The sequence below is a fragment of the Ascaphus truei genome, chromosome 13 (genome assembly GCF_040206685.1).
Source record: "Ascaphus truei isolate aAscTru1 chromosome 13, aAscTru1.hap1, whole genome shotgun sequence".
Lineage (NCBI taxonomy): Eukaryota > Metazoa > Chordata > Amphibia > Anura > Ascaphidae > Ascaphus > Ascaphus truei.
In genome coordinates, this window is record NC_134495.1 from 31,470,276 (window position 1) to 31,488,029 (window position 17,754).

General features: G+C 40.0%; 1 protein-coding gene across 2 annotated transcripts in view; it reads right to left on the minus strand.

The window, feature by feature from the left end:
* Window positions 1-16,022, minus strand: part of SCARF2 (scavenger receptor class F member 2) — a 201,916-nt gene extending 185,894 nt beyond the window's left edge. For both annotated transcript variants that reach the window (XM_075569026.1, XM_075569025.1), the window contains exon 1: window positions 15,341-16,022. In XM_075569026.1, coding sequence (XP_075425141.1) covers window positions 15,341-15,573 — 233 coding nt within the window. In that variant the 5' untranslated portion in view covers window positions 15,574-16,022. The remainder of the gene's footprint in view (window positions 1-15,340) is intronic.
* Between the last annotated feature and the right edge of the window lie 1,732 nt (window positions 16,023-17,754).

A 17,754-nucleotide genomic window follows, 5' to 3' on the forward strand; every position in this document is an offset into this window, starting at 1 on the left:
AATAGGAAATCAATCCCCAATATGCCCCCGGGTGACACACAGAGTATTATCTAGATATCTATAATTATTCTATCTAGAATGCTCTATTGCGGTGATTCAGAACCGGTGGGGCGCGCCTCCCCAGGGGGGCGTATCAGGATTTCAGGGGAGGCGTTTGTACTTTAAACAAAAAAAAAAACATTCAATATTATAATATAAAAATAATAAAGGGATAAACACACCATAAATATGCAAAATATATATATATATTTTATTGGCCCAACGTTCAGCTTTCTTGTGGAGCCTTTATCAAATAAAATCTTTTTATTTAGAAAACGGAAAAACAAAAATACCTATTGCTTTATTAACTATAGAAAGTTATCAGCTTACTGCATCATCCAACGACATACAGTTGTGCCGCCATTATCTACCTTTCTCTCCGAGTTACGCTGTAGAGTTTGCCGTGCGTGGATATACGCACGTGGGTATATCGCTATTGCATTTATTCTGTTTTAAGGCGAGTTAATAGAGAGGAGCGGCTCAGTGAGTAAAGACACTGACTGGCACTGAGTTTGAAGCAGGGGAACCTCATGCAATTCCTAGTATCAGCTACATGTGACCGTGGGCAAGTTATTTTATCTCCCTGTGTCTCAGGTACCAAAAACATACATTGTAAGCTCTACGGGGCAAGTACTGTGTTTGCCAAAATGGCTCTGTAAAGCGCTACGTAAAACTATCAGTGCTATATAAGAACAAACTATTATTAGTTAATGTTTTATTTCAAAATAAACATTAGTATTTGAGTACAATACTGTAATACATCATACAATTCAGTGTAGTATTTGGAGTGCGTACAGAAGAATGTCTGGAATTAAATTTGAACATGTGAACTTCTCAACACATTGAAGTGGGTTTTTTTTTTTTTCATTTTACTCGTTTATTATCACAGATTATAAATATGCTCATGCCAAGCAAGCTCCCATTGATAACAATTGAAGCAAATAATGTATGTTTAATGTTAAAAATAAAAATAAAAATAAATATAAATATATTTTTTTCTAAACATACCACAGCTTCGATTTGTTTTTAGTCGCGATATTTCCAATAACATTATTTGGGGAGGCAGGTTTGATGGGGACATGAAACACTGCTCTATTGGGATTCACGTTTAAATGGTCTCCCTCCACTTCCGTTGTTAAAGCAGAGATATTCCACGAGCCTTTCTAAAACGAGGCAGGGAGAGTTTTGCCTAAACCATTCTGTGCCTGACTTTGAGAAATGATAAAACCTGTTCAATATTAGGGTCTAAAGTTTAACAGGTTTACAGTTTCTCAAACTCAGACATACTGTAGAACAGTAACTTTTTAAGACACCCTGACCATGGCTTTTGATGGATAGCTAGACCCAATTGATTGAATTTTCATATCTGCAGTTCAAGCTTTGAGCGCCAGACTGGAGCAGGCGCACGCGAAGACATATGGGTGCACTCAACATTCGAATGTGCAAAGATCAAGCAAGTTCCAGCCTCAAGAGTGAAGGAATTGTAAATGTTATCTGTAGCCGAAAGGAAAAAGCTTTGCCGGCCCTGAGAGGATACACAGCAGTAACAGGACATGTAACCTCAGCAAGACAGTAGCCATTTGTGTGTAACTCTCCTGAGGTTACAGCTGAATATGTTATATTATGTGATGATTAAAACAGAAGAGAATACTGTTCTGCAAATACAGCCATATGCCAGAAACCAACATAGTGAACTGTACGTGAATATTGATGTGTACTCAGCCTGGCTGTGTGGTCAACTCTTATAATTGTGCAACAGCAGCATGTCTCAGAGAGAGAAGGAGAGTTAACAGGAAATCGAATGTACAATGCAAATTGTTTACATTTAATATAAAAAATGCGTTCTTCTTGGATGTGCGATTCTAACGCCCCTCTGAGATGTGTGCACAGGCAAAAAAAAAAGTACAGAACAGATGAGTGTTTCATTAAAACCTAAACATACAGGATGTTATCCTCCAAGTCTGGGGGAATTCTTGTATTTCTTAGAAAATGTTCAGCTCACATTAAAAGCTTCAGCTTGTGACTGTGATTCATCTCTGTTAGTCCAATATATTTAAAGAAGCAATCCATGCAGTACCATACATGTTTTTTTAATAAATTAGTTCTGTAGTATTAGATAATACTGCATTTTTTTATTTAACTTAATGCCATCGTTAATGAGGTTTAATATTTTGAGCATCGTTTGATTTCTATAGCAGGTTTATCCCAACTCCCCAGCAGTGCAAGATCTTTGTAACACTTTCCTGTTTGATCATATGTTGCCAATATTCCCAGCAGTTTGAGCTGCAAACTGTAGTAGATAATGAAACCATGGGGGTGGGGAGGGCGAAAGAGATACTCAGAGTGCAAGGGGGGGGGAGGGGGATACGCAGTGTGTGAGGGGGGATACGCAGAGTGCGAGAGGGGGATATGCAGAGTGTGAGAGGGGGATAAGCAGTGTGTGAGGGGGGATACGCAGAGTGCGAGGAGGGGAGACACGCAGAGAGCGAGGAGGGGAGATACACAGTGTGTGAGGGGGGATACGCAGAGTGCGAGGAGGGGAGACATGCAGAGTGCGAGGAGGTGAGACACGCAGAGTGCGAGGGGGGGGGACACAGAGTGCGAGGGGACACACATGCGGAGTGCGTGGGGACACACACGCAGAGTGCGAGGGGGGATACGCAAAGTTTTAATGAAGCCACAGACATTTTTGCAATATATATAGCAGCAGCGTTAATGCATCTTATTATGCTAACGCCGTATTAACGGTCTAAAACAATATATAACAAACTGTAATAGAAATTTTAACAGCAGAAGTACAGTATGAGGCAGATGGCAACACAATGTTAAGCCATCTTCTTTCTTTGGAAAGCTTGAGCTTCATTCATTTGAATCTGGCTTGAATCTTTCAGCAAAAGAGAAACAAGTTTACAAAATATTTATTGTTTGTGCGGCTTATGACAGGTGGACTAATAGAGCAATTCAGGATGAGCAATGCATTTCGGGATGGGAGTAGACTTTTGGCCTGCAGGTACATATGGGTTAGGACGGACTGAAATTAGCACCCCTTACACACGCCCCCCCCCATACTAGGGGAGATCATTAAAACCAAGGAGAGGGGAGGCGGAGGATCCTCCAGCAACGACGATGGGTGGAGGAGTGGATACTCATTTAAAGTAGTGTGACATTTTGGACCGGTTCAAAGCTGGTCATTATGAAAGAGGAGAAAATTCCCTTGACGCAAGTAGTTTCATTTCTCTCAACCCCTGGCACCCCCGAGTACAGGACCTACATAAATCTAAATGTTGAAAACTCCCTGGTTCAGAACACACCCCCCAAAAATGGGTCAATGTCAACAGAGGGGATTGTTGCTCGGAGTCCGGTTTATTAAAAGACTCACTGCTTTAATATGGTAGCAGCATTAAGAGTTAAGAGTAAAAGTGCGTTGTTGCATTTACATGTATGGTCTCACTAACAGCCCTTTGATGAATAATGCTCACATTATTCTGTGAAATATTTAAATTGGGGGAGATGATCATTAAGTTATGGATTCTGCATAGTGTATTACTAAACACTTTGCAGCCGTAAAATCTCAGGAAGTAGCACAGCTTAACAAATATGGCCCTTAATTCTTTAGGACGCGTTGTCAAGATGACTAAATAAAAACCTTACTCTTTGGAACATCCCTCAGAGTCTGCAATTTGTAATAGCTTCATCATGGTAACCATGGTCGTACAAAAAAAAAAAAGAAAGAAAATATTTAAAAAATCTGAGTACAGCTCAACCCCCTTACAACGCTGTGCTTGGGATCCAAAGAATCACATCGCGCTATAAGCCGATCGCGTTAGAAATAATGTACAATTGTATGCATTGTACAATAAGGTATTTAAAATACCAATAATCGTGTTGTAAAGTATTCATAAATACGAAAATTGGGAGCCGCGCTTGCAACGCGTTATAACCGGGTTGAGCTGTATTCCCCAGTTATCACAATCACAACAACGCTTTGAAATGTATCAAAGGCTGATCATACTGTAAGTACAACTGAAATTTCCATGTCAACAACTGCATGGACTAAATACATACTGTAAAAAAACACCAGAAGGACAATGCACCAAGATTAGATATATATATATATATATAATAAAAATACTTGCTGTACGTGCATATTATACCACTTTAATATTTGGAATTAAATCTGTACTATTTTACACTATGGGAGGTTGTGCGCTGTCTTTATTCTTCACATGGGATCTTTATGGTATTGAGCCATCGTTACGGACAAGCAGCAGACCCCATCACTTAAAAGGTTAAAAAGTAGTTTTCCTTTGGTGCACATATATGGCTTAACCACTGGTAAGTATTATATATAAGCACTGTCACATTCACATAAGTTAATTTTACAATTTGTGCGCAATTTTCTTTTTATTTCTTTGATCATAAGTAAAACTGAAATTTCCATATCATCAACTGCATGGACTAAATACATACTGTAGAAAAACACCAGACGGACAACGTACCATGGTTAGATATAAAAAAAAGTGCGTGTGCAACACAATTTCAGTGCTAAAAAGTAATACTGTACCGGCCTTTATAAAATCTGCGTCGTATGCAGGAAGACTTCATATGACTCATGATTTGTAGTTTTAAATTCATTTGGATGCAATGAGAATTGTGTATTTATTACAAATATGAGTACATATAAAATGAGTGTAATATTACTTACTGTATAAGAGCTATACTATGAAGATAATATATTTTGGTAACCTATACATTGAAACATCTGTGCTACGTAAATTAAAAATTGTTGCGTTGATACATAACTTTATTCCATGCTAACACTGGTGAAAGACTTTTTAGGCTTTACAGCAAATGGGAAAAAAATATCATTCTTGATGCTGCTAAGGCTACGCTTATAGTGCCGGCGACGCGACGGCGACGTCAGCCTGCGGTCGTTGGAAAAATCAAATAGAGATGACTTCCAGCGATCGCGACCAAGCCGTCGCTCCGTCACGTCGCGCTTACTAGAAGCGTACGCGACAGCGGCCATGCATTTGTTTTGACACAACGGCGCTGTCGCCGGCACTAGAAGCGCAGCCTAACGCAGATAGAGCGTTTTTAAGTTACAGGCGTACACAAAACATAATATAAGTGAGATTTTGCTCCAAGAAAGCCATTTGCGACACTTGGTACATACTGTAGGAATCTAGAACTTATTCTACCATGAGATTCTATGTAGATGCACCCATTGAGGGGTCTAAAATATGAAATATATAGGAAACAGCTGTTTTGTGTCAAAGGTTAAAGTGAGTTTACTACAGTAGACAAGGTAATGCACAAACTGTTGCATCTAATATGTGCATAAATGTATTTATGTATAATATGATTCCTATATTTCATTGCAAAAATGTTGGTACATTACACATAAACCCTTTGAGTGCCGGAGAGTGCCATGGCCCCACCAGCACAGTGTGGTTACGTGACCATTTGGTCCATGGGAATGCAGGATGTGAAGAAACAAGCCCCTTGAGCATGACTTAGTCTCTGCATCCTGCCCTCCTCCCCCTCCCGAGTGACAGTCCCCATGACGTACAGTAGTGACTACATCCTGGCAAACGCAAAGGGTTAATACTCTTTATGGAATTATAAAAACTGAAGGGAATAGTCGTCTTCATAAAATGACAGAGCTACGGTAAGCAAGGTAAACATTTCTGAGAGTGTTTCTCAAATAGTATGTTGTATTTTGTAACTGGGGTCATTTCACTTGGGTTTTGAACAAAGACAAACAGTTTTTGTCTATCGTATGTTGCTCAGTGTTACCAAGAAGGTCTGAAGATAGAGAGGCAGAATTCTTTTTTGCAGTAGTAGTTATACCCAGGGTTGGAAAAATCCCCTCAGAAAATTTGGGGGTGGAGCAGGAGATATGTGGAGCTGAAAGACCAAGGCAGAGCAGCCAATAACTGCTCTGCTGGCCGCAGCCATGCCCCATAATGCACCACATCGCGCTATGCAAGGGATTTTTGGGTCGCAGATTTCGAGGACGTTCTACACCAGCCAGGACCGCTACTGCGCCACCGGCAGCGATGAACAAGTGACCACCGGCAGTGGGCCAGTGCTGGTAGGTGACATTTTTACAGCACTAGTGATACAACTGTGACACTACAGAAGGTACCGAACCAATTTATGTATTTGCCATGTGCCTACAATCAATTGGATGTCAACACTCCAGGTAATATTCTCATTTGTATTTAAATCAATTCAACCCTTTTGTATGTCTCCTCCTGCTCTTCATTTCTTTTGCATATTTCATAGCTGCATCAATTAGGCTCCCAGCCCGGCTTTTTGCTCCGGTTATTATACTACATATTTTTTACCATTCTGTGCTCATTTGTCCCCCTCGAGCCTGTACAGTATTCGGTTTTCCTTGTTGCAACACTTATTGCTGTATGATACAATTCCCGTATTGGCAGACTTTTGTTACGATATTATAAATACTGTACTATTAACAGCGATAGAAACGACAGATGGCTATAGCTATATTCAAAATGTAGACAGGCAAGAATAAACATGTCCAGGACCATTCTTAAATTAACAGGCATGTTTTCTTTAACTAGCACCATATCGTATAGATCAATTCACAGTATATGGTATATTTAGAAAATAATTGTTATGATACAGTAGTACTCTGGAAACTACAATGTACACTACATATGATTTCTTGCATAGTTAAAAGCATATCTATTAGAGCTAGATAATGTCTTAGTTAGGGTATAGGTATGCAATAGTTGGTGAACAAATTCAGATTGAATTATATATTGAAGTATAATAGCAGTACTGTAGTTAAATAATTTATTCCGCTTGCAGTTCAGGCCCTAATTAAAGCAAAGCGGTATACAAATTGCAGTTCCGGTGGCTTCAGGTAGGTGATCACCCTCATAAGAGGGACGCAGAGAGGAGTAAGCTGGGTTTCCTTAAAAGGTCCGTTAATAATTTGGATGTAAATGTTCTAAATAATACAGCATGTCTTAGAGCAGGATAATTGCCTCAGTGTTGCAACAACAAATTCACCGTGGACAAATTTACCAGGCATGTATGTTCCAAAATACAATACAACATACCATCTCATGTATACAACAGTATTATTACTGGACCATAAGGTGTCTAGCAGCATTGGAAGATAGGTTAAGGAACTCCACTGCTAAGTAAATAAGGGCATACATGTCAGTGTAGTAGTATTTTTTTTACAAGTTCTCTCTCACAAACTTGGAGCAGACAGTAAAAATTCAGGAAACCCTCCCATGCATTACTGAAGCGGTTCTAAGGCCTCTCCTCTGGGCTCTGAGCCACACCAAGTTTCTAAGCCAACCGATATTCTAGATGCATGAAAAGTAATTTAATTCTGAGCACTCTGAGCACTGTTGATGGCTAAAACCCGGTGTTGCCAATGGTCCCCAATGAGAGGTTTGAGAACTACAGTACTACTATCATCTGATTTATATTGAGGGCTGGCTGAGTAGCTTAGTGGTAATGTCACCTTTAAAGAGGGTGACCCGGTTCGAATCCAATTAGCAACTCTCCTTGTGACCTTGGGCAAGACACTTTACCTTCCCTGAGCCTAAGGCATCCACAATTAGATTGTGAGCTCTACAGGACAGGCTCTAATTGTGCCATCACAATTCTATGTACAGTGCTGAGTACACTAAGCGCTATCGAAGAAACAAATAGGAACTGAAACAAGATGTAGTGATAAGGGTTGGTTCTTATCAGGATTGCCGATATCAACCACGAAATACACACGGACACATGTATTCAGTAAATTGTTGTTTATTATAATTAGCTTCGGTTATATGCAGCGTACAGCAGTCAGGATACCGCACGTGACAAACCAGGGGAAGCCAGTCACTCTGCGATGCCTAGTAGAGTTTTGATTATTTGCGATCACTTTTTCCCAGGCACAGCTTCAAGTCTCATTCTGTCCCTGGTGAAGTTCTGCTTTTCTGCTCTCGGGACAGGTCTATATATACTCTATATGCAGGAAACAGGGGGGAGCTCCACCTAGACAACTGAAACTAACAACCTATTTTTCAAGAAATATTGAGCAATATAGAAAACTGAATATAAGCTCCAGGAGAGCAGACAATGGTATACAGGGATAGTTAGCAATTATAGATAAAACGGAGCTTGTAACGGGTTGTGGAGAAGGTACAATGTGACCCTGATAAGATAATAGTATAATGGAGGATAGGAGGGGAAGTTGAAATAAATACGAGTATGATACTCATATGCAGGCTAGATATAGTCCTTACTTGGATGTTTATACTCGATTCCTTACCCTGTGTCTCCGGCATGCCCGGTGTGGAGTAACCACTACTCACGATGATTCACCGTTCTGCTCCTCCAGCTTCCGAAACGCTGGTGTGGATCAGCTGTAATTAAATCCTTTGTGTACCGCGGATGCGTCTCCAATCAAAATTGATATAGAAGTGATGGGTAGATCGATGAGACTTCCGCTCCATGCATACTCCTTGAGAAAGCGCCATAAAGGGGCATGAAACGCGTGGGAGGAGAATTTTTGTGTTTTGTTCATGTCTTTTTTTTATGTAGTTTAATAAAACGTTTTTTAGTATTCTATTGCTGGTGAGTTTTCACATTTTTGCATGTAGCGGCAGAGTCTCATCGAACTACCCATCACTTGTATTTCTCAAGAAATGCCTCAAAGCTATTTCTGAAAAATGAAAAACTGACTAAATATACGTAAGCACGAACCATCAGAAACAGAACAGACTCCATTTTCCTCACACTAGATTAATGCAATTCTTGTGCAATGGGTCTGCGACTCTGCTTCAAACAAACCCTATGTAGGCCTATGCCTATAATTCTTCAGTAGGCTCCATCTGGGTCCCTTAGTCAGCTATTGAACATTTATAAAGAGAAGTCATATTACTACATTCATTAAATAGACTGTATTTCCCCTTTTAACACAAGGCGTTGCACTAATGCCAATGCAAAGATCTACCCTTCCCTCCGTCACTCTACTGCTAAAATCTAATGCATGCCCTTATCCTCTCCCGCCTGGATTATTGTAACATACTGCTTACAGACCTCCCTGCTTCAGAACTTTGTCCTTTGCAATCTATACAAAATTCTTCTGATAGAAAATTTTCACTTCCCCCAAAACAGTCTGTGCTCATGTGCTCCTTAAATCCCTCTCCTGGCTTCCCATCAAGTTTCAGATCACCCACAAAGTTCTCCTCCTTACCTTCAAGGATCTCCACTCATTTGCTGCTTCATACATATCAGCTCTGATCTCTCGTTATGTAGCTGCTCATCTCCTGTGCTCTACACATAACTGTCTCCTCTATTGTTCTCTCTCTTGCCGTAAACGATTTTCCCTAACTGCCCTTCACGTATGGAACTCCACTGAGTATACAACAAGCACCTTCTCTCCCCGCCTTTCAGTTAAACCTCATCTCTTACATGCAGTATTTCAATAGCCTTGACTCATGGCTACAGTCCCACAACCACAGTTGCTCCTACCGACCATTGTGGCCAAGCATTGCCATCTACTGCACTTATTTTAGGTAAATTGCAAGGCACAATTCAGCCCCCTGTAAAAAAAATTTAAAAAAGGGAGGGGACGAGCAGCCCTCCTCCAGCACCATTGTGACATCATGACAGCCCGGCGTCGTGTGACATTACGTTGCCATGGCAATGTGATGCTACAGGAGGCGGCCCACTCTGGAAAAGGTGAGGGAAAACACACACATATCTCTGCCGGTCCGGGGCCCCGCACTCCATTCTATCAGCACCGGAATCCAACTTCTGATCGGAAGGAGAGTTGGATGGGGACGCACACCCTCCTCCAGCTCCCCCCTCCGGTTGGCTGAAAGTTGGATCCCGGCGCCGACAGGAGGTAGAGGAGAGAGCGCGGGGCACTGAAGGCGCAGGGCCAAAGGCGGCCAGCTGGCCCTGCGGCTGCAGTCTCTATTAGTCTCCAGTCTCTATTAGTCTCCGAACATTCTACTTAGACTGTAAACTTCCAGGGCAGGGATAAAAATCAGCAACGAGAAGATGGTTTCACAATGTATTGAACAGGTGTTATAAGAGTGCAGTATCATCATTTCCACTATCAGCACCATCCACAACATCTTGCCATGTTATAGGATATAAACAGGGTATCATTACTGGCCTTTGTGAGAGGTCAGGGTGATTTCCAGAGGGAGCAGAAATACCGGTACATACAAAAATGTAAATACAGTATCTCGGTAACCCACTCACTGAAATATCAACAACATTATTAAAAGCAGCAGTCCTGACAAAACCTGACAAAACCTTAATTGATTTGTTAATAGGATTTGAACCGTGGGGACCACTCTATTTTCAGCCATGGGGAACCCCAGTTTCTGAGATGCAGTATTAGGTGCAGTTGCAGCTCTTCTTTTTGACGCAACGTCATCCATTGCTTCTCCATATTGGCCCATGGCTTTGTGGTCTATTTGTTTCTGTGGGCTGAAAGGAGAACACTGCACTTAAAACTATAAACATCTCTTAACTGGGGGCTCCCCAGAGCTGAAAATATAGTGGTGCAAACAGGTCACTGTGAACACTACATTAAAACCAACCTACAGTATATTCTGCTATCAGCAAAATAGAACTGAATTCACCTGTGTGTACATGCACTATTGATTCCTAAAACTTGGTGTGGCCACCAGTTCCCCATGATAAGTGGTCACTGTATTGTTGTAAAAGTCTGCAACATACAGTATTCTTCCAGAAAATAATTTAGGTTATTCAAACAGCATAGAGATTAACCTTTACAGTGCCTTTATGTTGCATCAGATATGTCTAATGCACTTTCTTGTTTTCCGGCTCTCCGCTTCAAACAGCCAACAAGATCAAAAAGTGTTGCTCCCTCCACTTCGATTTCCAGCATCCAAGCGCTAGACATGTCATGTGATCGCAAGTGTTCATATGACCCAGAAGTGCTGGAGGTCCGGTGTCAGAACACTCGAATTGTCTTGTACTGTATGTGATATTTTGTGCCACAGCACCATTTCTCTTCTGGTTTTTCATGACTTTATGGCTAATAAAAGGCACAGCAAACACCTTTCCTGAAGTAATTGGGTTTATATCATTTCACCCATTAACCCTTGCCAATCATGTACGTTGCAGTTTTAATCTTGGTGTGCTGGGCCCATAACACACAGAGGATGCTGGATCGCAACGTCTTCAATATCAATCTGAAACAGATGTTTTAAAACCGATGTGTTTGGGTGGCAAGTCTTCATGTATTGATAGCGCTGTGAAAGAGCACATCTGTTCAGAATTCCTTTAGGGCCTGCTGTCCATCAGTAGCCTTTGTATCCTATTGCAGCGCTAGAAGATCACACTGCAGATCAGATAGGCATTGCAACCAACACAATTTTAAATCAAAACATACCTATGGATGGTTTTGTTATTTTGTATTGCCATTCGCAAGGTTAGACTGCAGAAAACCCAGACAGGGGAGACAGACGGTGCAAATATTTTGTATCCACTAATTTGTACCCATTTTCTGCCAGCAGGCCAGCAACATGTAGCAGAATAACAGAACATGCAGGGCAAACATTTGCTAGCAGAAGGTGCCTTCTTCCATTCATAGCTGCTGACAACATATGCCAGCACATGATGCTGTGTAATCCCATTGCAAATCCACTAATATACATTGATATACATAAAAGCACAATGATGCACACACGTTTACAGACACTGACACAAAGTCTAAACATAGACACACTGATATATACAATAATATAAATATATAGATTTGCACATGTACAAAGATACACACATGTGTATTGTTGTGCTGGAACCGTAAACATGTGTTTCTTTGCCAATGGGGATGCTATGCTGCAGCATAATATAGGCCAAGTCTAAACTGATTTTATTTGTATGCTAAGACCATAGTTCTTTGCTTAGCATGTCTTCCTGCAGTTGTTCCAATCCTTTTTAAATGTATTCCGCGAACCCTCAATTAATAAGTCTTATTGCCTACTCATCAAACTGTTGCTAACAAAACTGTTGGACTGATCCCAGGCAGTATGGTGTCCTCAGCTTTTTGGCGAACACACGCTTAATAAGGCCCCAAACTGCACCTCAGTGTGGGCACACAGCATGGATTGTATAGCTTGTCTGTTACTGCGGGCTGGAAGCATGTTCCTTTGGGTGGATATTGTCCTCCAGAACATAAACTAAGTTTAAACAATCCATTTTAAAATATAGCTGCTTACAAATGCTTTGGCAAGGAAAGTTTTGCTACAGTGCATTCCAAACGCAATCAAAACCAGGAGAGAGAACCTATTTACAAGAAATGTGCCGGATTTTGATTCAATGCCATAAACGAGTTGCAAATGTACTGGCAACGTTCCATGCAAAGCAAGCCTCAAGGATGGAAAAAAATGTAAACTACTTACAAATTGAATACATTGCAAACTTGCTTTGTCCCTCTTGATTAACACATACAGATTCTCTGGCTGAGCAACCCAATTTACTGAAATCTGGAATGTGGGCTCCGTAGCATTTATAGATGGTAGCAGTCACACAAAAAACGATCTCTCTGTTACTTGGCCAAAAATAGAAAGTAAACCAATGACCAATTCCATATCCACATTTAAATAATACTAAATCATTTTACTTGGAGTTTGTCAAATGAGCCCCTCCCATTTGTATTCTCCTTGACAGAGCACTAACCAGTGCGAAACGCGTTGGAGAGTTTGTGCCTTCTTTTTATCCATGGCATGAACACAATTTATATTTTTTATCCATTTTGACCCGGTCTCCATTTGGCTGTGCACTGCATCAAACTTTTTTTAATCTATGGAAATGACGTGTGGCTGATCACGCTGTGGCTAGAATTCCCGTGGTGGGTGTGAAGAAAGAGTACTATATGCATTTAAAACAATTGCTTATTTCCAAATTGTGTTTTACTGAGGATTAAGTAAGGATTACTGAGGATTTGTCTTGATTGGTTCAAGACCAAGGTTTTAGAATAGAGAACCCCAACCGGTTTATCAATTCTACAACATTGGTTATGAAGAGTGTAAAACCCATTTGAATCATTGATCTGTTCACTTTACCCAAATAGAGTCACTATTTCAGCATGTTTTATTGAATACTCTTTGAGGATGATTGTTCTTGTTTTGTTCTTAAGTACCTATATACAACCTTGCTGTCACCATCTGCAAAGACCAGTAGGCCTTGCTTTCAGTTGAGGTACCATAATGCTGTTTGCCAGCATTAGAAGAAAATGCTTACAAGAAACTAACCACTAGATTGGTAGCCAGTAAAATAACAACAACCCATTTCACTCAGCTTTCTCATGCTGCCGAAAGCCCTTTCACTATGCACAAATATATTAAGGATTCCCACCAACTATGACTGCTGAATCTCATTTCCCACAGTATACCCTCTAACCATATACAAACACCAGTAAAATAATTAATATGATGGAGACTCTCCTGTTATACAGTATCTGTGGTTTAGAAGGGACCATGTCTGGCATCCCACAAAATCAACAGTTTATGTATTAATAATACATTATATAAATAAAGCCACTGAGAAAGGACAACCCTTTTGTGGGTACATACTATCTTACTGAACTCCTTATCTACTTTAAAATGTTGATCTTGGTTTCCCCCTATTTACAGTAGGGTATTTTTTTGTTATCTAATAAAGCATTTTTAAGAGTTCTGCACTATATCTCTATCCAAAAACCTGGGATTTTGTTCTACACTTGCATGTGAGGCCCCTCTGACATGGAGCGGAAATCTAATAGAGAAAGATAACACAAAAACTTGGTCATGGGATGAATATGGACAGCATCCAATACAAGCAATCTTAAGAATAATTACTGTCTAGCCAGCACTACTGGTTTCGATGACAATAGACCTCAGAACCACATAAACCAATGTGGTCTGACATACATACAAACATACACATTGTGTTCCTAAAAAACCTTCATCACATGATTGGCTGTACTTGTCAATCCTGGAGATTTCCATGGCGGACACTTTGGAACGGGTATATAAAAGGTTTGATATTTTGTTACCGTCTTCTAACCCTCATTGTACTGCGCTGCAGAATATGTTGGCACATTATAAAAGAATAATAGTAAAGGGTATATTCTCAACAGTAGAAAAAGGGTCCAGGAAAAAACGAATAATGTATTGGTTAAGGAGAGTTAATGCCATCTTATAAATTCCCCTAATTGTGAGTGTCACCTTCAACTTTATCACACACTTATACACATCTGTTGGTCCCATAGGCTTCAGTTGGATCAGTCTATAAAAAGTTAGACATCTCATTAATAAGTAAATCAGTAGGTTGAGAGCTATACCTGTTAATTATGTACTGTCACATAGTGATTGTACTTTGTGAGATCCCAAAATGATAAATGGCCTTTAACTAGTAATATAATATACAATCCATTTTAAGGGCAAGCGAACATTTATCATTATAATCAAAGCAGTGAGGCATGCATAAATAGACAAGGAATTCAAGTGCAATGTAAGAAAATGTTTAACTTAAATTTCATGAGAATATTCAATTGCATGCAAAATCAGTCTTAAACTATAACTTTTGCATATATATATATATATATATATACACACACACACACACACACACACACACACACACACACACACACACACACACACACACACACACACACACACACACACACACACAGTACACCACAGTTTGTCCTCAGCATACTCCCAACAACAAAACAATTGGGTATATGACTCCAATGTGCCACCCATTAACCACTGAGTACTAAGAATTTAGAAATTGAACTGCATAACAAACCTGAGCAACTTTTATATTTGGACCAAAAATGGTGTAGAATCAAAAAACAAAGTTCACATCAAACAAACCAACTGTGTTTCCTGGTTGAAATGTTTTTCAATCAGCTGAATACAATGAACCAAACATTATGCAAGTCTGGGCTCCTCCTATTCTAAACTTCCTAACACTACTGTAGATTCAATTGGGGAGTTTTACCATTATAACTTTATATTAGTTTATTCTGCATATGTTAAAAATGTACTTTCCTTCCACAATATATATATATATATATATATATACACACATTTATTTCAATAATGCATAGTATAATTATATATATATATATATAATATATAATGCATTATTGAAATAAATGTATAATATAATATAGATATATATACACATACACACACAGTAATATTTCCATTTGAGATAGATATATATATATTCACACACACAGTATATATTCTGCACACACATCCACACAATTCCTTACCCTTGTGATTTGCATACATTCCTTCCTCTAGGATTCAGGTCCTGGGCACTTCCATAGCTCAGACAAAGCATTAAGAGCAGCAGCACAAAGCAGATGTGAGAGCCGCCTGTCCCCCTAACTTTGAGATGAAGGACTAAAGTACATTCCCATGCACCTCTCCCCTCCATCTCTGCTGATTTCCTTGCTCTCCTCATCCCCATCCGATCCAGCGAAGCCGATTGCTCAATCCTCATCCCCCAAACACCCTCAGCAACAACAAAAAAGGGACAAAAAAAAAAAAAAATACACTCAGAAAGTTTCAGATTCCCCCAGAGGCAGAGAAGAGAAAGCAGAAATACATCTAAAACGCAGCCAGAGAATAGGGTTTATAACGGTCCTCCCTGCAAAAAGCTTGTAGAAGACAACCCAACAATATCCCATCCACGAGGTCAGATCTTCCTTAAAAGAACCCCCCCCCCCCCTCCCCAAAAACAATGTGTCAGTGAGTGACTCTGCGGAAGATGGTGTGGTTACATCCTCAGAAGGTCTTTGGAGAGGGTTCTGAAGTAAGTAAAGTACAAAGACAAAGTACAAGGGAGTAAGTAGCAAAGTGTTGCTATTGTTGCAGCAAAAGGCAGCAGCTCACAGCCCCAGCGCTGCTCACTCACTGGCTGCCAGCGGAAATGAAGCGGAGTTACTGTGACTGCCAGGCAGCTTGAAATGATTTTTTTACAGCAGGAGTGGCAGAAGGAAATTCCACATTTGCTACCCTGTTCCCCAGGAGGTGGGGCAAAAAAGCGACATGTCCCACCCAACACTTCTCTATCATGAGATTACACACTATTTCTTTTCTTATTTCTTCTTCTTCTTTTTTTTTTTTTTAAAGCAAAAAAAAAAAAAAAAAATCTGTATTTTAATGTTGAATGAAATTACATATTTTTCATTAGGCTCTTAACACTAGTACAGTAACTGAAATGAGAGCTATGCCCCTAGGTCATTTATTGAGTGAATAAAGTTTGACATTTTTTTAATTTTTAATAGTTTGTTGGCTAATTGAAGGAAAATGCTCGTTGTTTCTGAGCCTTTTTATTGAATATTTTTGATAACTTTTTTTTTTGTTTTTTAATCATTACACAGGACTATTCATGTGCAATGTTAGAATGACAGTCAGGATTATTTTTATTTAAACATATTAATTATACTAATTATTACAACTATTTAAAGCAGCAGGCCATGTTCGACATGTTTTGCATTTGACTTATTTTTACCTTAACTTTAAAATGTCAGGCTTTGTTCCAGAAATAGAAGCGTTTGAAATATTAAATGTTTGGGAATTTAAAATGGAGTTCTCCGCAGAGTAGTCTGTAGGTTACCATGGTTAACTCAGAAACTAGAGATGAGCAGAATCACCATTCTAACCACAAACGTGTATTTGTATTTAAAGAGTAGGGCATCCTTAGGAGCCACTATACAAACATTATGCCAGTTAAACTTATATAGGGTTCTGGTGTGCTTTAATGCTTAATGGTTTTGCCTCACTGCCTCTAATTTGGTAGCTGAATATGTAAAACCAGCGGTGCACAAACTGGGGGGCGGGAGATTTTTGTAGGGGGGGCGCGGTGGTTGCAGAGGCCCCGCGCTCTTCTCCACGGCATTTAAATTAAATGCCGGGGGATTGCGTGAGGCCTCTGTAACCTATTACACCCGAGATTCAGACGGTTGCTGACGCGTCGCCATGGCAACTCGGCGTCAAATGACATGGCGGGGAATGGAGGCGCGAGCACCGGGCAGCAGGCAGGGGGGCGCAGCTGCAAAAGTTTGCGCACCCCTGTACAGTTAAACAATTGTATTGTATTCAAATGCTTATTTATGTACTATTTTCTTTGATAGTATAGTTACTGCTTGATATTTACTGTATTAGTATATTTACTGATTTCCGATTTTTTATATTGCTCTCTGGTTCAGCATATATTGACCTTCTAGCCTTTGCAGGAGAACAATTTGGAAGTCGGCAATCACACTGCCAACTAATAAAGAGAATGTCCCTATTCTTACCATCTTGAAAGTCCTTATTCATTAGCCAGAGCTATTTTATTCTCCTAAATATCCTGGGATTATCAGGGAGGGGTATCTGCAGAACAGAGCGTACGGCTGCGATTATACAGAAAAACGCCCGGGATGTCGCCTATAACGACACCGCATGGTGCAAAAAACAAGTTTCATACATACGAGATAAGTGGCTATACCAAATTCAACTGTCTCCCCGCTTGCTACTGCAAAGCGGGAGACAGCTGATGCGTTTTCAAAATTACTTTTTGCGCCGATACAGGCGACACGACGGGTGTTTTTCTGTCTAATCGCAGCCTTAGAGGTTAGCCACACTATAGCATGATTTGGAAGACCCCTGTGGTTTAATAAAATGTATTAAGTAAATA